The sequence below is a fragment of the Bombina bombina genome, chromosome 4, assembly GCF_027579735.1.
Source record: "Bombina bombina isolate aBomBom1 chromosome 4, aBomBom1.pri, whole genome shotgun sequence".
Classification (NCBI taxonomy): Eukaryota; Metazoa; Chordata; class Amphibia; order Anura; family Bombinatoridae; genus Bombina; species Bombina bombina.
In genome coordinates this window covers 906745454-906769065 of record NC_069502.1, presented here as the reverse complement: position 1 = coordinate 906769065, position 23612 = coordinate 906745454, and the positions used below count along the sequence as shown (strand labels likewise).

General features: G+C 44.2%; 1 protein-coding gene across 1 annotated transcript in view; it reads left to right on the top strand.

The window, feature by feature from the left end:
• Positions 1-2446: 2446 nt before the first annotated feature.
• The window catches only part of LOC128655701 (eukaryotic translation initiation factor 2-alpha kinase 3-like), a 56184-nt gene continuing 35018 nt past the window's right edge, over positions 2447-23612 (top strand). Inside the window, exons 1-2 of the mRNA XM_053709279.1 lie at positions 2447-2581; positions 14930-15028. Of these exons, the coding sequence (XP_053565254.1) occupies positions 2567-2581; positions 14930-15028 (114 nt within the window). The 5' untranslated portion in view covers positions 2447-2566. The remainder of the gene's footprint in view (positions 2582-14929; positions 15029-23612) is intronic.

Genomic DNA, 23612 nt, shown 5'->3' with positions numbered 1-23612 from the left:
CCCAAACTATAATGCATAGTGGGAACCTCATTAAATTACATGGAATGTAGTCCAATATATAAAAAGAGATGTGGTTCCTCTATTGCAAACAGTGTTCTGACTGTATGATGATGGTGGTTACAGTCTATCGGCGCCAGCACTCTCCAATCTTCCACAACACGGAAACAAGTCTCTTCTGAAAAAAGTCAAACAGAAAGAGGCGCCCAAATGTGTGTATCGATCAAATCAAGAGTGGACATAAACAGCTGATGGTCTAAGCTCAGGGTACTCACATTTGCGATGAGCACACCAATGTGCTTGTAAAAGCAGGCTGGTTATTAGAGCTAACCAGCTGGCTCTCTCCGGTATTAAATCTCCTCTCCCCACTCTGGTTGTCTGGTAGTGACCAGCTAGCTTAATACAGATGTCAGGCAATGGATATATATAAAACCAATACTTTATTAAAAGCACTGCAAACGTTAGCCTTAAAACATCGATATTTCTTAAGCAAGCATGTATCAATATGAAAGATTTCCTTTTGCTACGCGTTTCTCGGCTCTCCTGGCCGTTTCATCAGGCATAATTATTAGGATTATGCCTGATGAAACGGCCAGGAGAGCCGAGAAACGCATAGCAAAAGGAAATCGTTCATATTGATACATGCTTGCTTAAGAAATATCGATGTTTTAAGGCTAATGTTTGCAGTGCTTTTAATAAAGTATTGGTTTTATACATATCTATTACCTGACATCTGTATTAAGCTAGCTGGTCACTACCAGACAACCGTAGTGGGGAGAGGAGATTTAATACCGGAGAGAGCCTGCTGGTTAGCTCTAATAACCAGCCTGCTTCTACAAACACATGGTGTGCTCATCGCAAATGTGAGTACCCTGTGCTTAGACCATCAGCTGTTTATGTCCACTTGATGATGATCGATACACACATTTGGGGCGCCTCTTTCTGTTTGACTTTTTCAGAAAAGACTCGTAAGCCTGTTACTTGTCGCATCTTTCATAAGGTGTGAGAGCTTACTTATTCTGGTTGAAGACCGTAGTTTAGCTGGCATAAGGTTAACAGGCTGCCAGGATACTTTCTTTTCTCCAGGAGGGTCTGGGGAGCAGGGCCTTTCTGCCAGTTCCTGAGGGACGATTTCGGCCCTATCTGTTTTGCTGCACAAAAGGCTCACAGAGCTCCCTGGCGTGCAATATTTAGTTAAAGCTCTGATTAGGATCAGACCTGTGTTTAGATCTAATGCTCCACCTTGGAGTTTGAATCTTGTTCTTAAGGTTTTGCAACGGGCTGCTGTTTGAGCCTATGCATTCGGTTTGACATCGAATTGTTGGTCCTGGAAAGTTCTTTTTCTATTGGCTATTCGCGTCGGCATGCAGAGTTTCGAAATAGCTGCCTTGCAATGTTACCTCCTTATCTGGGTGTTCCACACTGATAAGGCTGTCCTACATACCTGCTTGGGTTTTCTTCCTATGGTTGTGTCTGATCGCAACATCACTCAGGAGATTGTGGTTCCTTCCTTGGTGTCCTAATCCTCCTTCTTCAAAGGAACTTTACTTCATAATCTGGATTGTGGTTCAAGATTTGAAGTTTTATCTTCAAGCTACTAAGGATTTTAGACAAACTTCTTACTTGTATATCTACTCTGGGAAGCATAAGGGTCTGAAGGCTTCTTCGACTTCCTTATCTTTTTGGTTGAAGAGTGTTATTCGCTTAGCTTATGAGTCAGCGTGGCTTAGACCTCCTCAGAGGATTACGGCTCATTCCACTAGAGCTGTGGCTTCCTCTTGGGCCTTTAAGAAGGAGGCCTCTGTGGATCAGATTTGTAAGGCGGCTACCTGGGGCCTTCTTACATACTTTTTCTAAATTTTATAAATTTGAACGTTTTTGCTTCGGCCGAAGCAGCTTTTGGGAGAAATGTTTAGCAGGATGTGGTGCCCCTCGGATTAGGGTCCACCTCTCTTTTACCCCTCCCGTTATCATTCAGTGTCCTCTAGAGCTTGGGTATAGTTTTCCCAAATGTATGATGCCGTGTACTCTCCTCATATTAAGAAGGAAAACATAAATTATGCTTACCTGATAATTTAATTTCCTTTCTGTATGAGGATAGTATACTCCGATGGTGCGGACCAAAATTAGGTTTTTCTCTTCCGGCACCATTTATACCCTGATATTTCTCCTACTGTTCCTTGTTCCCTTGAATGACTGGGATATTGAAAGGAAGTAGGGGGGTGTATTTAAGCCTTTGGCTGGGGTGTCTTTGCCTACTCCTGTTGTCTGGGGTTCAGTATTTCCCAACAGTAAGCAATGATGCCGTAGACTCTCCTCATACAGAAGGAAATTAAATTATCAGGGTAAGCATAATTTATGGGGGGTTTCTATTCTGCAACATTACAGGTAAGTACTTCTCAAACATTAGTTTGTATCTGATTGTTTTTTATTTTACAGCCTGAAATATATTCTTTGATAAGAATAAGAAAATAAAAATAGGCGATTTTGGTCTTGTAACTCGAATCACAGGTTGAAGAAGACAGACAGTCACTTTTGCGAACCCAGCGCACCTGGAACACCTTCTTACATGGCTCCAGAACAGGCTGAGTGGGAAAATCAAATTGTAAATACAATATTCTTTACCTTATCATTAATAGAATAATTATAGTTTGGTATCCCTATAATCATTGCGCTCATTTTTGGAAATGCTACTGTTTTAATGTATGGCTATGCATTTAGGTGTATAAATGGAAACTAAACCCAGTCCTTTAACTTCCAAATTAAAACTTTTTACGATTCAGATAGACCATGCACTTTAAACAGACTTTCCAATTTACTTCTGTTATCAAATTTGCTTTGTTTCCTTCCATAAGGCAGGGAGAGTCCACAACTTCATTCTTTACTGTTGGGAAATACAACACCTGGCCACCAGGAGGAGGCAAAGACACCCCAAGCAAAGGCTTAAATATCTCTCCCACTTCCCCTATCCCCCAGTCATTCTTTGTCTTTCGTCACTATAGGAGGTGGCAGAGAAGTGTCAGAAGATTTGGATAGTCCTGTAATGGGTATGTTCCCTTCAAAGAAAGGACTGGAGTTTTAAGTAGTCATGTCAACCTCTCAGTGAGAGTATTGATGAAAGTTAGAGTCTGGAGACGCAGGGAAAGTTTTTCAGTGAACCCATCCAGATTGCCGACTAACAGCTCCTGGGCAGTCAGTGTTGACGAGTTTCACTGCTTGTTGTTACACACTCAAGTCCATGTCAGAGGCGTCGCTGCAAGACTGTCACACTTGAGAGGCTCTGCCTGTTCCACAGCATGGATCCTGGAGGTAAGATAGTTTTATATATACATTGCTATGCAGGGTCACAGTGTGGCTCCTTTATTCCTTCGATAGGATTAAGGGTTAATATCTCCTTTATGGAGATTATTTCAACAGCAATGTTTTTTTATGACTGCTTTTACGTGAGAGTTTTTTGGGCTCATAGACTGTGTGCTTTTGGCTTGGAACAAACAGGTTTCAATTTCGTTTTGGTGTGTTGAGCAGCTCATAATAGCTTGGCGCCTTTTTTTTCATAGCATGGGGAAGTCCTGTCCTACGCACTGCGTGCAGTCTTTTAGTTTTTCCTATGATCTTGCTGCCAACATCGCTCCTAGAAGAGTGTTTTCTCTGGTAGCTGTCTGGGTCTAGGAGGTGGTGAGTGCCACAGCCATTAGGATTATAAAGGTGCCGTTTTTTTAATAAAGTGTTTACTTTTTGTTTGTCCTTCTGTGAATATATCCTAGCTATGGAGGACTCTGATATTACATTAGAAGGTTCCGTTCCTTCTGTACTGATTAATAATTCCTGTTTATATTGTGAGGAGGCCGTGGTTTGCCCGCCTGCTCAATTTTGTTCTATTTGCCTAAGCACTGTTTTAAAGTCTAAGAAGGGAGACAAGCTTACTAATTCTCATAGCGCTATTAAACCCTCTGAGCCGTCTACCTCTCAGGAATCTGGATCCCGAGAGATTAATACCCTTTCTACCCACTCCACATTCAGTTCCCCGCGGTACAACTAATCCTCCATCTGGAGGGGGCTTTTTCCCTGCGGACTTTACAGCGCAGTTACAATCGGCGGTGTCTGCAGCCCTGAGTGCCTTACCCCACTCTAATAAAAGCAAGAGAAAGGTTAAACATAGTTCTCCTGACTTTGAGTCTTTTAAATATTTGTCGGATTTAGCCATTATGTCCCAGCTATACAAGGATGAGTTAACCTCTGTAGCTTCAGAGGGGTGATCTTTTTGAGTCGGAGTCTTCAGTTTCTTAAGCCTCCTTAAGCGGAGGAACCCTCCTTTAGATTTAAAATTGAGCATCTGCATTTTTTATTAAAGGAGGGTTCTGTCTACGCTAGAGGTTCAGAGGCTACTCTCCCCTGAGGAACCTAAGATCCCTAAATTAGACAGGGTTTATGAAGATAGGAAGGTCCCCCTGACTTTTCCTGTGCCAGTTAAGATGGCGAACATTATTAGTAACGAACAGGAAAGAATAGAAACTTCTTTTCCCCTCTCGTCTACTTTTAAAAAATAATTCTCGGTCCCTGACTCTCAAATAGAATTATGGGGCTCCATCCCTAAGGTTGATGGCGCTATTTCTATGCTGGCTAAGTGTACTACTATACCCCTGGAGGATAATTCCTCGTTCAGAGAGCCGATGGATAAGAAAATGGAAACCCCACTTTCTGAGGAAGATGTTTCAACATACAGGGTTTTTACTTCAACCAGCAGCAGCTGTAGCCTCGGTTGCTGGAGCAGCTACCTACTGGTGCAACACTCTGTCGGAGCTCATTGAGGTGGAGACTACCCTTGAGGATATTCAGGAGAGAATTAAGGCTCTGAGAATTGCTATCTCCTTCATCTGTGATGCGAATATGGAGATTATTCACATAAATGCAAAGGCTTCTGGCTTTCCGGTTCTAGCCCGCCGGGCTCTCTAGTTGAAGTTTTGGTCTGCGGATATGACTTCTAAATCCAGACTTCTTTCTCTTCCTTTAAAGGGGAAGATTTTATTCGGTCCAGGGCTGGACTCCATTATAATTATGATTATGGGAGGGAAGGGTGCCTTCCTACCGCAGCAGAATTAAAATAGGCCTAAGGGACGACAATTGTCTAATTTTCGTTCCTTTCGTTCTGACGCATCACAATTACAGCAATCCTCATCTATGTCCGAGCAGCCCAACGGTACTTGGAAGCTGGCTCAGTCCTGGAATAAGTCTAAACAGACTAAGGAGCCCATTAAGAACAAACCAGCATGAAGGGGCGGCCCCTGATCCGGGATCGGATCGAGTAGGGGGCAGACTGTCTCTTTTTTTTCAGATGCTTGGTTCCAGGATGTACAAGATCCTTGGGTCCTGGAGATTGTATCTCAAGGATACAGGATAGGATTCAAGTCTCATCCGCCCAGGGGCACATTCATACTCTCCAGTCTGTCTACAAGACCAGAAAAGAGGGCTGCCTTCTTAGGTTGCGTACGGGATCTCTCCTCTCTAGGAGTAATTTTCCCGGTACCTACAGCAGAAAGAGGTTTGGGGTTTTATTCAAACCTTTCCGTGGTTCCAAAGACAGAAGGAACTTTTTGTCCAATTCTAGACCTAAAGTGCCTAAACAAGTTTTTGAGTGTTCCCTCTTTCAAGACAATTCGGGCAATCCTTCCTCTGGTTCAGGAAGGACAGTTTATGACTACAATAAACCTGAAGGATGCATACCTTAATGTCCCGATACACAGGCAACATTTTCAGTTCCTGAGGTTTATTTTTCTGGACCAGCACTTCCAGTTCATAGCTCTTCCTTTTGGCCTAGCTACTGATCCAAGGATATTTCCATCTTAATGGGAGGAGAGTCCACTGCTTCATTCATTACTTGTGGGAATTAAGAACCTGGCCACCAGGATGGGGCAAAGACACCCCAGCCAAAGGCTTAAATACCTCCCCCACTCCCCTCATCCCCCAGTCATTCTTTTCCTTTCGTCACAGGAGGTTGTCAGAGAAGTGGCAGAAGATTCTAAGAGTAGTCTCTTATGGTGGGTAGTACTCTTCAAAATGGGACTGGAGTTTTAAGTAGTCCTGTCAGTCCAGAGATGCAGGGAGAGTCTTTCTGCGAACCCATTCCGACTCAGTTTAACAGCGCCATTAGCAATCAGCGTTGACGAGTTTCGCTGCCTGCTTTTCTTCTCTCAAGTCCATGTCAGGAGCGATGCTACTACCCTGTCACACTTGAAGGGCCGTGTTCCTGTTCCACGGCGTTGATTCTGTAAGATCGTTTCATTTATATATATGATAAAGCAAGAAGACAGGGTCACAGTGTGGCTCCTTTATCTTTATAGAATCTAGGGTAATACCCTCGGAAGGGGGTTATTGAACACGGGGGATTTTCTTATGCATAATATTGGTTATTGTATTTTCTGCTGCACTTTAGTGAGATGAGGCTCTGTCAGTGTGGAACAGTCAGTTCAATAGTGTGAGATTGTGGCACGCTTTTTTTGGCGCGTCTCTCGAGTGCAGGGGCGGTCCTGTATGGCACTCCATGTGACCGGGTGTGGCCTCTGTTACTTCTTCTTTCTGGACCAGCGTTCGAAGGAGACAAAAGCTGTTTCTTGTAGTCCGGGTCATAGGAGGTGGTGAGCTCCCCGGCCATTGGGATATAAAGGTGCCATTTATTTTTTTATCAAGTCCGTAATAAGGGCGCAAGCTATGGAGGACTCTGATATGTTAGAGGATACTCCCTCTTTATATAAACCAATTAACTGTGTATAATGTGAGGTTTCAGTCGAACCGCCGATGCAACTCTGTTCCACATGCTTTGACAATATTGCTTTTTCTAAAAAGAATAAAGTATTTAGTATGACTGAGCCGTCCACTTCTGAGGGTTCTCCACCCCACGAGGTGTATCCCTACAATCATCTCCGATTACACAAGCAGTTCCACAGACTTTGCCGATCAGTTACAGTCGGCAGTTTCTGTGGCCATTAATGCGATGCCTCGCCCTACTAAGCACAAGCAGAAGGTACTGCACTGCTATCCGTGTCAGGGGTCTTCGACTCCGCTGGATGTCTCAGACAGATTATCTGCTGAGGAGGACAATTCCAATTTATCGGAGGATGTCGTTTCTGGGTCGGAATCTGCTACTTCTAGGCCTCTGTCCGCGGAGGAAGCAGATTTTAAATTTAAGATGGAGCATTTGCGCTTTCTGCTGAAGGATGTGGTTGCTACGTTAGAAGTTCCGGAACCGAACCTTCGATCCCTAAACTGGATAGGGTTTACAAGGACAGGGTAGTGCCCCAGGCCTTCCCGGTTCCAGTCAAGATGGCTAACATTATTAAGAATGAATGGGAGAAACTTGTCCTTTCCCCCCTCTTCTTCTTTTAAAACGCTTTTCCCCGTTCCGGACGTGCAGCTTGAACTGTGGGGAGCCGTCCCTAAGGTGGATGGTGCTATCTCCACGCTCGCTAAGAGAACGACTATTCCGCTGGAGGATAGCTCCTCTTTCAAGGAACCCATGGATAAAAAGATGGAGTCCATGTTGTGGAAGATGTTCCAACTCATGGGGTTCGTTTTCCAACCGGATGCTGTGGCTACCTACTGGTGTGATGCTCTATCAGCAATGGTCAAGGTGGAGACTCCCCTCAATGAGATTCTAGAACGAATCAAGGCCTTAAGGGTAGCGCATTCATTCATTTGTGATGCTAACATGCAGATCATTCGCCTGAATGCTAAGACATCAGGTTTTTCTGTTTTAGCCCGCAGGACTCTGTGGCTAAAATCATGGTCTGCTGATTTGACTTCCAAGTCTCGCTTGCTTTCTCTCCCATTCAAGGAGAAAGTTTTGTTTGGCCCGGCCTGGATTCTATTATATCTACAGTCACGGGTGGCAAGGGGGCCTTCTTGCCTCAGGTAAGAAGGCCAAACCTAAGGGATCTACTTTTCGTTCCTTTCGTGCGGACAAGTCTCAGCTCCAGCAGCCTGCAACAAAGTCTGAGCAATCCAAGGGATCTTGGAAACCAGCTAACTCTTGGAACAAGTCCAAGCAAAATAAGAAGCCTGCTGAGTCAAAGTCGGCATGAAGGGGCGGCCTCTGATCCATCCTCAGATTTGGTAGGGTGCAGACTATCTCTTTTTGCGGAGGCCTGGAGAAGAGATGTTATAGACCCTTGGGTTCTGGAGGTCATTTCCCAGGGTTACAGGATAGGTTTCAAGTCATATCCACCCAGGGATTCCTCCTGTCAAACATATGGTGTGTGAGGGATCTCTCATCTCTCGGGGTAATCGTCCCAGTTCCTCCGGCAGAAAGAGGTCTGGGGTATTATTCAAACCTTTTCGTGGTCCCAATTCTGGACCTAAAGGCCCTAAACAAGTTTTTGTCAGTTCATCGTTCAAAATAGAGATAATAAGGTAAATTTTGCCCCTGGTTCAAGAAGGGCAATAAATGACGACTATAGACCTGAAGGACGCTTACCTTCATGTTCCAATACACAAGGATCACTTCATGTTTCTAAGATTCGCTTTCCTGGACCAGCAGTTACAGTTTGTGGCACTTCCGTTTGGTCTGGCGTCTGCCCCAAGAGTCTTTACAAAGGTTCTGGGAGCTCTTCTCGCAGTAGCGAGAGCCAGAGGGAATGCAGTGGCACCCTATCTGGACGATATCCTGGTCCAGGCTGCGTCCTACAGTCTTGCGGAGGATCACTCGAGAGTGCTTCTCCTTCAGTCCCACGGGTGGAAGATAAACTAAGGAAAGAGTTCATTGGTCCCCAGCAACAGGGTGGAATTCCTGGGTACGATAACAGATTCTTCAGTCATGAAGATATTCTTGACAGATCAGAGACGTTGCAAGCTTGCGTCCATCTGTCTAGCTCTTCAGACATCCTCCTGGACATCTGTGGCCAGGTTTATAGAGGTGATCGGGCTCATGGTGTCCAGCATAGATGTCATTCCATTCGCCAGGTTCCATCTCAGACCTCTTCAGCTGTGCATGTTGAGACAATGGAACGGCGATCATTCAGATCTGCCCCAACAGATATCTCTGGACAGACCGGTGAGGGAGTCCCTATCTTGGTGGATCTGACCGGGGCAGTTGTCACAAGGGACATCCTTTTTGAGACCATCCTGGAAGATCGTGACCACGGATGCAAGTCTATCAGGAATGGGGAGCTGTTTTGGGTGCCAGAAGGGCACAGGGCAGATGGACTTGAGAGGAGTCGAGTCTACCTATAAATATTTTTGGCCCCTTCTGGGGTTGTCCCGATTCATCAGATTCCAATCGGACAACATTACCTCGGTGGCTTACATAAACCACCAGGGGGGCACAAGAAGCTCCCTAGCCATGAGGGGAATGGTCTCTCCATCGCGAGATGTTTGCGGAGATCTGCAGCAGATGGGGGACACTGGAGATAGACCTCATGGCATCCAGACTCAATTGCAAGCTACCCAGATACGAGTCGCGATACAGGGATCCCCAGGCGGAAGTGATAGATGCCTTGGCGGTACCCTGGAACTTCAACCTAATTTACATATTTCCACCGTTGCCTCGTCTACCTCGTGTAGTGGCCCGCATCAAGCAGGAGCAAGCTTCGGCTATTCTGATTGCTCCTTCGTGACCGAGGAGGATGGGGTTTGCTGATCTGGTGGGGATGTCGTCATCTCCTCCATGGAGGTTACCCTGTCACAGGGATCTACTGGTTCAAGGTCCTTTTCTACATCAAAATCTCTATTCTCTTAGGCTGACTGCATGGGGATTGAACGACTAGTCTTAACCAAGAGAGGATTTTCAGAAAAGGTGATTGACACTCTCGTTCAGGCCAGGAAGCCGGTCACTCGACGCATCTACCACAAGGTGTGGAGGACCTACTTGTCCTGGTGTGTGGAACGAGGATATCTCTGGCATAAGGTCAGGGTATCCAGGATTTTGGCCTTTCTCCAGGATGGTCTGGATAAGGGTCTTTCCGCCATTTCCCTAACGGGACAGATCTCGGCTTTATCTGTACTGTTGCATAAGAAGCTTGCTGAGCTTCCTGACGTTCAGTCTTTTGTGCAGGCCCTGGTTAGGATCAGGCCTGTATTCAGAAATCCAGCTCCTCCTTGGAGCTTAAACTTGGTTCTTAAGGTTTTGCATAGGGCTCTGTTTGAGCCTATGCATGCCCTTGACATTAAGGTTCTTTCCTGGAAAGTCCTATTATTACTGGCTATTGCATCGGCACGCAGAGTCTCTGAGCTGGCGGCCTTGCAATGTGAGCCTCCCTACTTGTTTTTTCATGCTGATAAGGCTGTTTTTCACACTGGATTGGGATTCCTTCCCAAGGTGGTGTTGAGTCGTAACATCAATCAGGAAATAGTTCCTTCTTTGTGTCCTAACCCTTCTTGTTCGAAGGAGAGGTTACTTCATAATCTGGACGTGGTTTGGGTGTTGAAGTTTTATCTTCAGGCCACAAAGAAGTTCAGACAGACCTCGTCTTTATTTGTTGTGTATTCAGGGAAGCGCAGGGGGCAAAGGGCCTCTGCCACTTCTCTATCATTTTGGTTGAGGAGTATGATCCGTCTGGCATATGAGACAGTGGGACACAAGCCTCTTCAGAAGATTACGGCTCACTCAACTAGAGCTGTGGCCTCTTCTTGGGCCTTTAAGAATGAGGCTTCTATAAAACAGATTTGTAAGGCGGATATTTGGTCTTCCTTACATACTTTTGCAAAAAAATTTTTATAAATTTGACGTTTTTGCTTTGGCGGAAGCAGCTTTTGGGAGGATTCTGCAGGCTGTGGTGCACTCAGTTTAGGGTCAGCCTCCTTTTGCCCTCCCGTTTTTTTCATTCAGTGTCCTCTAGAGCTTGGGTATTTGTTCTCACAAGTAATGAATGAAGCAGTGGACTTTCCTCCCATTAAGATGGAAAACATAAATTATGCTTACCTGATAATTTAATTTCCATCTGTGGGAGGAGAGTCCACTGCTCCCACCCGTAACTCCAGTAAGCGGACCTAAATTTAATCTTATTCTTCTGGCACCTTTTATACCCTGATATTTCTCCTACTGTTTCTTGTTCCCTTGGCAGAAAGGCTGGGGGATGAGGGGAGTGGGGGAGGTATTCAAGCCTTTGGCTGGGGTGTCTTTGCCTCCTCCTGGTGGCCAGGTTCTTAATTCCCACATGTAATGAATGAAGCAGTGGACTCTCCTCCCACAAATGGAAATGAAATGATCAGGTAAGCAAAATTTGTTTTTATAAGGTTCTGGGAGCTCTTCTAGCCCTTTGCCAGAACACAAGGTATTGCAGTAGCACCTTACCTGGACAATATCTTGGTACAGACACCATCTTTTCATCTAGCGGAAGAACATTCGAAGTCCCTTCTCAATCTTCTTTGATCACATGGATGGAAGATAAACTTGGGAAAGAGTTCCCTTACTCCAAGTACAAGAGTTAATTTCCTGGGAACTATAATAGACTCCATATCCATGAGAATATTACTCACAGATCAGAGACGTTGCAATTTAACTTCTGCATGTCTTGCCCTCCAGGCTTCCTCGAGACCCTCAGTAGCACAGTGTAGGGAGGTGATCGGACTCATGGTGTCCTGTATGGAAATCATTAATATTGCCAGATTCCATCTCAGACCCTTACACCTATGCATGCTTAGACAATGGAAAGGCAACCATTCAGATCTGTCTCAACAACCTGTCGAGAGACTCGCTCTCCTGGTTGCTCTTTCCAGATCATCTGTCCCAAGGCACGTGCTTCTTGAGACCGTCTTGGAAGATTGTGACTACGGACGCAAGTCTTTCTGGCTGGGGAGCCGTTTGGGGTGCCAAGAAGGCACAAGGTCTGTGGACTCAGGAGGAGTCCTCTCTTCCAATCAATATTTTGGAACTCTGGGCAATCTTCAATGCCTTGAAGTCTTGGCCCCTTCTGGGTTCGTCCCAGTTTATCAGATTCCAATCAGACAGTATAACCTTGGTTGCCTACATCAACTAGATACTAGAGTGGGCGGAGACTCACAGATGTACACTGTCAGCGATCCACATTCTGGGTGTGGACAACTGGGAAGCGGACTTCCTCAGCAGGCAATCCTTTCACCTGGGGAATGGTCTCTCCACCCCGAGGTGTTTGCAGAGATATGTAGCAAGTGTGGGGCGCCAGAGATAGATCTCATGGCATCCCACCTGAATACCAAGCTACCCAGGTACGGGTCGAGGTCAAGGAATCCTCAGGCGGAACTGATAGATACCCTATCAGTACCATGGAGGTTCAGTCTCATATATCTTTTTCCTCCATTACCGCTTCTCCCTCATGTGGTGGTTCGCATCAAGCAGGAGCGAGCATCAATAATTCTGATTGCTCCGTCGTGGCCGCGAAGGACGTGGTTTGCAGATCTGTTGGGGATGTCCTCATCTCCTCAGTGGAGGTTACCTTGTCGCAGAGATCTGCTGATACAGGGTCCCTTCGTTCATCAAAATCTAGATTCTCTGAGACTGACTGTGTGGAGATTGAACGCTTAGTCTTAGCCAAGAGAGGGTTTTCTGAGAGTGTTATTGATACTCTGGTTCAAGCTCATAAGCCAGTTACTCGTTGTATCTACCATAAAGTGTGGAGGACTTAATTGTTCTGGTGTGAAGAGAGTGGTTTTTCCTGGCATAAGGTTAAGGTTGCCAGAATTTTAGCTTTTCTCCAGGATGGACTGGAGAAGGGTTTATCTGCTAGTTCCCTTAATGGACAGATATTGGGCCTGTCGGTGTTACTGCAAAAAAGATTGGCTGAGCTTTAGGATGTGCAGTCCTTTGTTAAGGCTCTGGCCAGGATCAGACCTGTTTTTAGATTTGGGGGCGCCGCCTTGGAGCCTCAATCTTGTTCTTAGTTTTTTGCAGCAGGCTCCGACTGAGCCTATGCATACTGTTGACTTTTAATTGTTAGCTTGGAAGGTTCTTTTTTTGTTGGCTATTGCCTCTGCGCGCAGAGTTTCTGAGATTTCTGCTTTGCAATGTGAACCTCCTTATCTGTTTTGTCATGCTGATAAGGAAGTTTTACGCACTAAACTTGGGTTCCTCCCTAAGGTGGTGTCGAATCGTAAAAATCAAGAAATTGTTGTTCCTTCCTTGTGTCCTAATCCTTATTCAGCGAAGGAACGTTTGCTTCACAATCTAGATGTGGTTCGTGCCTTGAAGTTCTATCTTCAGGCTACTAAGGAATTCAGACAATCTTCCTCTTTGTTTGTCATCTATACATGGAAGAGAATGGGGCAGAAGACTACTTCGACTTCTCTATCTTTCTGGTTGAGGAGTGTCATCCGCTTAGCTTATGAGACAGCGTGACAACAGCCTCCTGAGAGGATAACAGCTCATTCCACTAGAGCAGTGCCTTCCTCTTGGGCTTTTAAGAATGAAGCCTCAATGGATCAGATTTGTAAGGCGGCTACCTGGTCCTCCTTACACACTTTTTCTAAATTTTACAAGTTTGATGTGTTTGCTTCGGCTGAAGCAGCTTTCGGGAGAAAAGTTTTGCAGGCTGTGGTGCCCTCAGAATAGGGTCCGACCTCTTTTTTTTTTCTGTTCCCGCCCGTTATTCATTCAGTGTCCTCTGGAGCTTGGGTATAGTTTTCCCAAGTTGTGGACTCTCCCTACCTTATGGAAGGAAAACATAATTTATTTAATTCCTTTCCTTCCTGGCAGGGAGAGTGCATGATCCCGCGCGTAATTTATGTTTTGATGGGCGGCTCCCTTTTTTATATTATTTCTTCTGGCACCTTTATACCCTGATGTTTCTCCTACTTTTTCTTGTTTCCTCAGCAGAATGACTGGGGGATAGGGGAAGTGGGAGGGATATTTAAGCCTTTGGCTGGGGTGTCTTTGCCTCCTCCTGGTGGTCAGGTGTTGTATTTCCCAACAGTAAGGAATGAAGTCATGGACTCTCCCTGCCAGGAAGGAAAGGAATTTATCTGGTAAGCATAAATTATGTTTTTCTTGGTGTCTTTTTTTGAAGAGTAAAACTAGGTAGGCTCATCAGAGCTCAGGAGTGTGCATGTGTCTTTAGTTTTCTATGGCATCAGTGTTTTGCACGATTATTTGTAGCTTTGTTATACAATGTAGCAAAACAAGGCTGCCATAGATTACTAAAGACACATGTACACTCCTGAGCTGTAATGAGTCTACCTAGTTGTACTCTTCAATAAAGATGCCAAAAGAACAAAGCAAATTTGATAACATAAATAAATTGGGAAACTGTTTAAAATTGCATGCTCTATCCGCATTATTTGAAAGGTATTTAAAGGGATAGTAAAGTCAAAGTTTTATTTTGACTTTACTGTCCCTTTAAATACCTTTCAAGATCTTTTAATAAGTTATGTTATTTTCCAAAATCAACTCCCTTTTAACCGCACTTATGTAAGCGTCTCCTTCCCTCTGGGCAGCTAGTTCATCTACTGTTCCAGAAGCAGAGCATTACAGCCAATTAGAGGCTAGAGGCGCATGCTCACACTTCCTTCAATAATTTTCTGTGCGGTGTCAAGTAGAAGGCAGTATGGGCACCAGTCTTCAGTCTGTAGGAAGAATGAAAAAAAAAAACATCTGCCGAGTGGGTTGGAGGACACCATATATTGATTTTAGGAAATATTTAATTAACTTAACTTTTATGTTTTTACGGATCTTGTAAGGTGAGTAAAGCTTTTTACTATTTTATGTGCTATTAGCCTTTTGCAGAAGTTCAGATTTTTCAGCCTCCATTTAACCCTTTTTCTGTAGTGTACCTGTTTTCATTTGGGGATTGTAGGCTCACATTGCTTTTTTCTGGGTTTGGTCTGCGCATCTTGATTTTTTTAATTATTAAAAATAATTTTATAATTAATTATCAAATTATTAATATTTTATGCACATATACATGAATACGCAAGCTGAAATCCACGAACTATTCTAGCTATAAAAATGTTTTTTTTGTTTTTTTCTTTTCAGATTGGAAACCAATATGAAAATGAAGTTGATATTTACTCATTAGGAATAATAATATTTGAGCTTTTCTGGGTGTTTGGCACTGGACACGAAAGAGTGAAGGTATGTTTAGACAATGAGAGTTTATAAAAAGCAATACTCTAATTCAGAGGTTTTCAAACCTTCCTCAGGCCTCCTTAACAGGCCAGATTTTCAGGATCACCTTGGGTGAGAGGTTAATAACCATGTTTTCTAATCAGCTAATTACTTCACCTGTGCTCCAATTCTGATACCCTGAAAATCTGGCTTGTTAGGGAGGCCAGAGGACAGGTTTGAAAACCCCTGCTCTAATTCAAAAATAATCTATAACAGTTAGTAGTTTTTCTATTTTTTTTGTTTTCTTTCCTAAGATAAAGAGAGTCCACAACGTCATTCCAATTACTAGTGGGAATATCACTCCTGGCCAGCAGAAGGAGGCAAAGAGCACCACAGCAACGCTTTTAAGTGTCACTCCCCTACCCATAATCCCCAGTCATTCTCTTTGCTTCTGTCAATGGAGAAGGGGTAGTTTGGTGTCTGAAGAAAAATTTGGTTTCTTTTCGCTACAAGCAAGATTTTGGGTCTAGCTGTGTCCTCGTCAATCTCTTCAGTAGAGTAGTGGTGGCTTTTAAGCAGTTAGAAAGTTGTGAGGTAGTCCTTGCTTGGTTTTCTAACATTTTGCTGCCCATGGTATAGAAAAGTTGTTTACTCCGTTCTATCTTTTTCTACAAGTCTCTGATAGGAGTATGTGTCCTGTCACGCCTTGTGAGCTGTCTTCCTGCCGGACAGCTGGATTTGCAGGTAAGTGCTTTTGTCTTCTAGGGTTTTGGAGACTTGCACTTGTGCAGACCTGCAGTTATTACTTAGGACACAATAATCCTTTGGGAAGGATTTAAGTGGCAGTGTGCAGGCACTTTAATGTATGTGAGAGACTGTGGGGCTAATTTTCCATAATGTATATGGATTTTTCCCTGAGGCTATAAGATTAAGCAATCAGTTTAGTCATTCTAATGTGAAAGTATGATTAGGATGTATATCAACTTTATTAGAGGGTATTTGTTGCTATATGTCTGTTTTATGAGTGGTCTCAACTTACTTAGCCGTTTCTTCATGGCAGTGACTGTTAGAAATGCGTGCTTTCAAATTGCACAGTTTCTTTTCTCAGCCGGTCACGTGACCTCCTCCGTCTGAATTTTTTTTTTTAGTTTGTTTGTGGAGCGGCGTCTGCTGACAGCTTCCTTATCGGCTCTAGTTTCGATCATTTTGTTAGCCATTCTTATTCAAAATTAAGAGGTCAGGCAAAGCACCTCATCTTGCTGAGGTGTAGAGGAGATTTTGGGTTATTTTTAAAGCTCTTTATTTCCCAGTACAAACCGCTCAGTATAAAACAGTACTTTTATTTTTTAAAGTGACAGTACATTTTCCTCTTTATTTTTCATTACCTGGGGTTACGGTAATTGGTGAGAGGACTTGGAACAGGGGTCTGTTCCTTTGCATAAATGTTTATTGTGTCTTGAGGCACAAATTGTTTCACTGTGCAATTTTGTTTCTCATGTTTATAGAGAACTCTAAAATGTAAAGACCTTGTTTATGAGCCTAATGTCTCTCAGGATGATGCTGTTCAGGCAATGCCACAGCTTTCTCCTCAAACGTCCCAAGCCTCTATGGCGTCACATACAGTGCCCTGCAGTTCCTCTCAGCCTCCTGGAGGAGTTTATTGCCTGCAGATTTTGCTGCACAGGTATCTTCTGCAGTATTTGCAGCATTATCTGTTTTTTCCTATGCTGGGAAAACGCAAGAGGAAAATTAAACATTCAGATAGTAAGGTTTCTGTTCAACCTAATGCTATGCAGGTTGCCCTTCCTCATAAGTTTGATGAGGACGATACGTCGTTAGCCTCTGAGGGTGAAATCTCAGATTCGGACAGTTTAATTCCTTCATCTGATACTGAAGTAGTAAACTTCAGATTTAAACTTGAACACCCGCGTGTACTGTTAAACAAGGTATTGGCTACTTTGGATGACTCCGATACTTCTGTCATTGTCAACCTTAAGAAGTCTAGTAAACTAAATAAATAATAATACCCAGACCGTGGATTCATGATGCACTGGGGCCTAAATTAGAAGGGTTATTTCTACTCTGGCTAAGAGATCTTCGATCCATATAGAGGATAGCTGCTCCTTTAAGGATCCCATGAACAAAAAGCTGGAGGCTTATTTGACAAAGATGTATGTTCATCAAGATCTTCAATGGCAACCTGCAGTTTGTATTGCCACAGTAGCAATCTTATTGGTGCGACACCTTGTCTGAATCACTTTTAGTAGAGACTACGTTAGAGGAGATCCAAGATAGGATTAAGGCTCTCAAACTAACCAATTCCTTTATTTCTGATGCCCAGTCAAGATGTCTGGCTTTACTGTCTTAGCACGCAGGGCTTTGTGGCTAAAATCTTGGTCAGCTGATTTTTTTTCCAAGTCCAAGCTTCTGGCGCTTCTTTACAGGGGTAAGACCTTGTTTGGACCTGGTCTGGCAGAAATAATGTCTGATATTACGGGTGGGAAATGGTCTTTCTTTTACAAGATATGACGAGTCCACAGATTTCATCTTTACTTATGGGATATCACCTCCTGGTCAGCAGGTGGAGGCAAAGAGCACCACAGCAGAGCTGTATATATAGCTCCTCCCTCCCCTCCCACCCCTGTCATTCTCTTTGCCTGTGTTAGTGTAGGAAGAGGTAAAGTGAGGTGTTTAGATTCTTCAATCAAGATTTTATTGTTTTTAAATGGTGCCAGTGAGTACTATTTTTCTCAGGGGAGAGCATCAGGTGTTTTTTAGCAATGGGAACTGAGGAGATTCTATGTTCTCTGTTCACTCCCCATGCTGGTACTGCCCTGCTGATGGTCTTATCAGATAATACATAAGACCCTGTTTGTCCACACAGAGCTACAGGAGGTGATGACAGGAGACCTCTTCTGCGTGTGGAACGAGTTCACATTGTGATCAACTCTGCGGTATGTACAGTCTTTTTGTTTCTGGGGAGACAGTGTAGCTCAGAACAGACTGGCCGTTAATGACTACAACACAAAAGGGGGTAATCTAAAGCTTAGAAGAGTGTTAAATGCCTTACTACAAATTTCCCTCTTATTTTACTGTGTATATGGTTGTGGGTGGTGTTAACACGATCCGGTTTGAGAACCGGTGCATTTTTCTCTGCAGGCTGACGCTGGGAGGATTGGAATAGGAAGGCTGTTTGCGGAGTTATTACTCCGGAGCTGACATTATTTTGTGGCACAATTTTTTATGGGGGCACATTGGTGTTGCGGTCGGGTCTACCCAGCTATATTTTTACCCCAGCGGTTAGTTTCTGTGGGGTTTTCCTATACCGCCCATGAAGGGCGGGGCTTAAGTTTGTGCGGTTTGTTGCGCACTTGTTTCCTGGCCTCCGACAGTATACGGAGGACTTAGGCAGTGGTTTCTTCAAGTTCCTGTTTTTTCCTGTGTACGCTTGGCCCCAGCTGATCCAGATCACAAGCGAACCTAGGCAGCAGTTATCGAAGGGCCTCTTGGTTGGTAGAGAGTACGGTAGGCGCCAAGGCAGAGCTGTGGCTTGGTGCAGGGGCTTTTCTTTAGGAATTGCAATAAAGAAACTATTATCAGAACGCTTGCAGTAAAATTTTAGTGGTTATTTTTAGGCTTTGCAATAAAGAAGCTATTATCTCTTATTGAATGTGAATATACTCTGGTGCAACAACTTATTATTATTGTTGAACGCTTGCAGTAAAAATTTTAGCGTTTTTTAAACTTTAAAGACACAGCACATTTTGTTTTTGTTATTTCAATTTCTGTACCACGACCTGTTTGCACTTTGTTTTTCTTTTTAGCATGGCTGACCTACTGGAACATACTTGTTCTATGTGTTTAGCTGCCAATGTGGAACCCCCTCTTACATTTTGTCCCTCATGTACTGAGAGGGCTTTAAGTTTTAAAGATCAGATTTTCTTTAAAGATAACATATCTAAGGATGATTCTCAGCCTGATGAGACTCAGGGTATGCCGCAAATTTCTCCCCAAGCGTCACAGCCTTTAACACCCGCTCAGGCGCCATCAACTGCATCCTCCTCTTTTACCCTACAGGATATGGCGGCAGTTATGTCATCTACTCTTACAGAGGTTTTGTCTAAGTTGCCAGCATTGCAAGGCAAGCGTGGTAGAAGAGAGGACCAGGTGGTCCAGACGACTTCTGACTCTCTGATGGCGATCTCCGACATACACTCCCAGGGCTCGGAAGTGGGAGGTAGGGAGACTCTATCTGAAGGGGAATTGTCTGACTCAGGAAGTACATTGCCCCAGACAGATTCAGACGTGATGTCATTTAGATTTAAGCTTGAAGACCTCCGTCTGTTGTTGCGGGAGGTTTTGCTTACTCTGGACGACTGTGACTCTATTGTGGTGCCGCCAGAGAAACTGTGTAAGATGGACAAATACCTAGAGGTCCCTTCTTACTCTGATGTTTTACCGGTTCCTAAGAGAATTTCGGAGATTATTACACGGGAATGGGAGAGACCGGGTATTCCGTTTTCACCTTCCCCTACTTTTAAGAAAATGTATCCTATAGCTGAAACCATTAGGGATTCTTGGCAGACGGTCCCTAGGGTGGAGGGAGCTATTTCTACCCTGGCTAAACGTACGACTATCCCTATTGAGGACAGTTGCGCTATCAACGACCCTATGGACAAAAAGTTAGAGGGTCTTCTGAAGAAGCTATATATTCATCAAGGGTTTCTATTACAACCGACGGCCTGCATTGTACCGGTCATAACTGCGGCTGTCTTCTGGTTTGATGCCTTAGAAGAGTCTCTTAAGACTGAGACTTCCTTAGAGGAAATTCTCGATAGAATAAAGGCCCTTAAGCTGGCGAATTCTTTTGTTACGGATGCCGCTTTCCAGATTGCTAACAATGCAGAATTTGCCATTTTAGCACACAGAGCTATATGGTTAAAGTCTTGGTCTGCGGATGTGTCCTCTAAATCAAAACTTTTGGCTATTCCTTTCAAGGGGAAGACCTTATTCGGGCCTGACTTGAAAGAGATCATTTCTGACATTACGGGAGGTAAGGGTCACCTTCTACCTCAGGATAAATCATCTAAGCAGAGGGCCAGACAAAGTAATTTTCGTTCCTTTCGAAATTTCAAGGGAGTCCCCGCTTCCTCTTCCGTTAAACAGTAAGGGAATTTTGCTCAAGCCAAGTCTGTCTGGAGACCCAACCAGGCTTGGAACAAGGGTAAACAATCCAAGAAGCCTGCTTCTACTCCCAAGACAGCATGAAGGGGCGGCCCCCGATCCGGGACCGGATCTAGTCGGGGGCAGACTTTCTCTCTTTGTCCAGGCTTGGATAAGAGATGTTCAGGATCCATGGACACTAGAAATCGTGTCTCATGGGTATCAGCTAGAGTTCAAACATTCCTTCCCAAGGTGAAGGTTCCTGCTTTCGCGATTGTCTGTAGACCAGATTAAAAGAGAGGCGTTCTTACGTTGTGTAAAAGACCTCTCCACTATGGGAGTAATTTGTCCCGTTCCAATACAGGAACAGGGGCAGGGGTTTTACTCAAATCTTTTCGTGGTTCCCAAAAAAGAGGGAACGTTTTGACCCATTTTAGATCTCAAGAGTCTAAACAAGTTTCTCAGAGTTCCATCCTTCAAGATGGAGACTATTCGGACAATCCTTCCGTTGATCCAGGAGGGTCAATATATGACTACCGTGGACTTAAAGGATGCATATCTTCATAATCCTATCCACAGAGATCATCACCAGTTCCTAAGATTTGCCTTTCTGGACAAACATTTTCAGTTTGTTGCTCTACCTTTCGGGCTTGCCACGGCACCCAGGATCTTCACGAAGATTCTAGGGTCTTTGCTGGCGGTTCTCAGACCACGGGGCATTGCAGTGGCGCCTTATCTGGACGATATTCTGATCCAGGCGTCGTCTTATCAACTGACAAAGTCTCATACCGACATGGTTCTGTCCTTTCTAAGGAGTCACGGGTGGAAGGTAAATCTAGAAATGAGTTCACTAATTCCATAGACATGAGTTCCTTTCCTGGGAACTCTAATAGACTCTATATCCATGAAAATCTTCTTGACGGAAGTCAGAAAGTTAAAGATTCTGAATACATGCCGAGCCCTTCAGTCCAATCCTCGGCCATCAGTGGCTCAGTGCATGGAAGTAATTGGATTGATTGTAGCGGCAATGGACATCATTCCGTTTGCTCGTTTTCATCTCAGACCTCTACAACTGAGCATGCTCAGACAGTGGAATGAAGATTATGCAAATTTGTCTCCTCAGCTAGATTTGGATCAGGAGACGAGATACTCTCTTCTTTGGTGGTTGTCGCTGGATCATCTGTCCCAAGGGACGTGCTTCCGCAGACCTTCATGGGTGATAGTGACAACGGATGCCAGTCTACTAGGATGGGGTGCAGTCTGGAATTCCCTCAAGGCTCAGGGTGTGTGGACTCGGTCGGAGTCTCTGCTTCCAATCAATATTCTGGAATTGAGAGCAATATTCAATGCGCTTCAGGCTTCGCCTCAGTTGGCTTCGGCCAAATTCATCCGGTTTCAGTCGGACAACATCACTACTGTGGCTTACATCAATCATCAGGGAGGAACAAGGAGTTCCTTAGCGATGACAGAAGTATCCAAGATAATTTGGTGGGCGGAGGCTCACTCTTGTTATCTGTCAGCAATCTACATCCCAGGAGTGGACAATTGGGAGGCGGATTTTTTGAGCAGACAGACGTTTCATCCGGGGGAATGATTCTCAGGTGGGGCAGACCGGAATTGGATCTGATGGAGTCTCATCAGAATGCCAAGCTCCAAAGATACGGATCCAGGTCCAGGGATCCTCAGGCCGAACTGATAGATGCCTTGGCAGTGCCTTGGTCGTTCAACCTAGCTTATGTGTTTCCACCGTTTGCTCTCCTTCCCTGGGTGATTGCACGGATCAAACAGGAGAGGGCTTCAGTGATTCTAATCGCTCCTGCGTGGCCTCGCAGGACTTGGTATGCCGATCTGATGGACATGTCCTCTCTGCCGCCGTGGAAGCTTCCATTGAGGCAGGACCTTCTCATTCAGGGACCCTTCCATCATCTGAATCTAATTTCTCTGCAGTTGACTGCTTGGAGATTGAACACTTGATTTTATCTAAGCGGGGGTTCTCTGATGCGGTCATTGATACCTTGATTCAGGCACGCAAGCCTGTTACTAGAAAAATTTACCATAAGATATGGCGTAAATATCTTTATTGGTGCGAATCCAAGGGCTACTCATGGAGTAGGGTTAGGATTCCCAGGATTTTATCTTTTCTCCAAGAGGGATTGAAGAAAGGGTTGTCAGCAAGTTCCTTAAAGGGACAGATTTCTGCTTTGTCTATTTTATTACACAAGCGTCTGGCAGATGTTCCAGATGTTCAATCTTTTTGTCAGGCTCTGACTAGAGTCAAGCCTGTGTTTAGACCAATTGCTCCACCTTGGAGTTTGAATTTAGTTCTTAATGTTCTTCAAGGGGTTCCGTTTGAACCCATGCATTCCATAAATATTAAGTTGTTATCTTGGAAAGTTTTATTTTTGGTTGCTATTTCCTCTGCTCGCAGAGTGTCTGAGCTTTCAGCTTTACAATGTGACCCTCCTTATCTTATTTTCCATTCTGATAAGGTGGTGTTACGTACCAAACCTGGTTGTCTTCCTAAGGTTGTTTCTAATAAGAATATTAATCAGGAAATTGTTGTTCCCTCCTTGTGTCCTAATCCTTCTTCTAAGAAGGAGCGTCTGTTACATAACTTGGACGTGGTCCGTGCCTTGAAGTTTTACTTACAGGCAACTAAGGAATCGTCAATCATCTTCATTATTTGTTGTTTTTTCTGGAAAACGTAGGGGCCAGAAAGCTATGTCTACCTCTCTTTCTTTTTGGCTGAAGAGTATCATCCGTTTGGCATATGAGACGGCTGGACAGCAGCCTCCTGAAAGAATTACGGCTCATTCTACTAGGGCTGTGGCTTCCTCATGGGCATTTAAAAATGATGCTTCTGTTGAACAGATTTGCAAGGCTGCAACTTGGTCTTCTCTTCACACTTTTTCCAAATTTTACAAATTTGACACTTATGCCTTGCCCGAGGCTGTTTTTGGGAGAAAGGTTCTTCAAGCAGTGGTGCCTTCCGTTTAGGTTCTTGTCCCTCCCTTTCATCCCTTAAGTAAGGATGAAATCCGTGGACTCGTCATATCTTGTAAAACAAATGGAAATTTATGCTTACCTGATAAATTTATTTCTTTTACGATATGACGAGTCCACGGCCCACCCTGTTGTTTTTTAGACAGGTCTGTATTTTTATTGAAACTTCAGTCACCTCAGCACCTTGGCTTTTCCTTTCTCTTCCTAACTTCGGTCGAATGACTGGAGTGGGAGGGAAGGGAGGAGCTATATATACAGCTCTGCTGTGGTGCTCTTTGCCTCCTCCTGCTGACCAGGAGGTGATATCCCATAAGTAAGGATGAAATCCGTGGACTCGTCATATCGTAAAAGAAATAAATTTATCAGGTAAGCATAAATTTCCTTTTTTTACCACAAAACAAGAAGAACAGACCTAAAGGACGTCAAATTAATTTTCGTTCCTTTC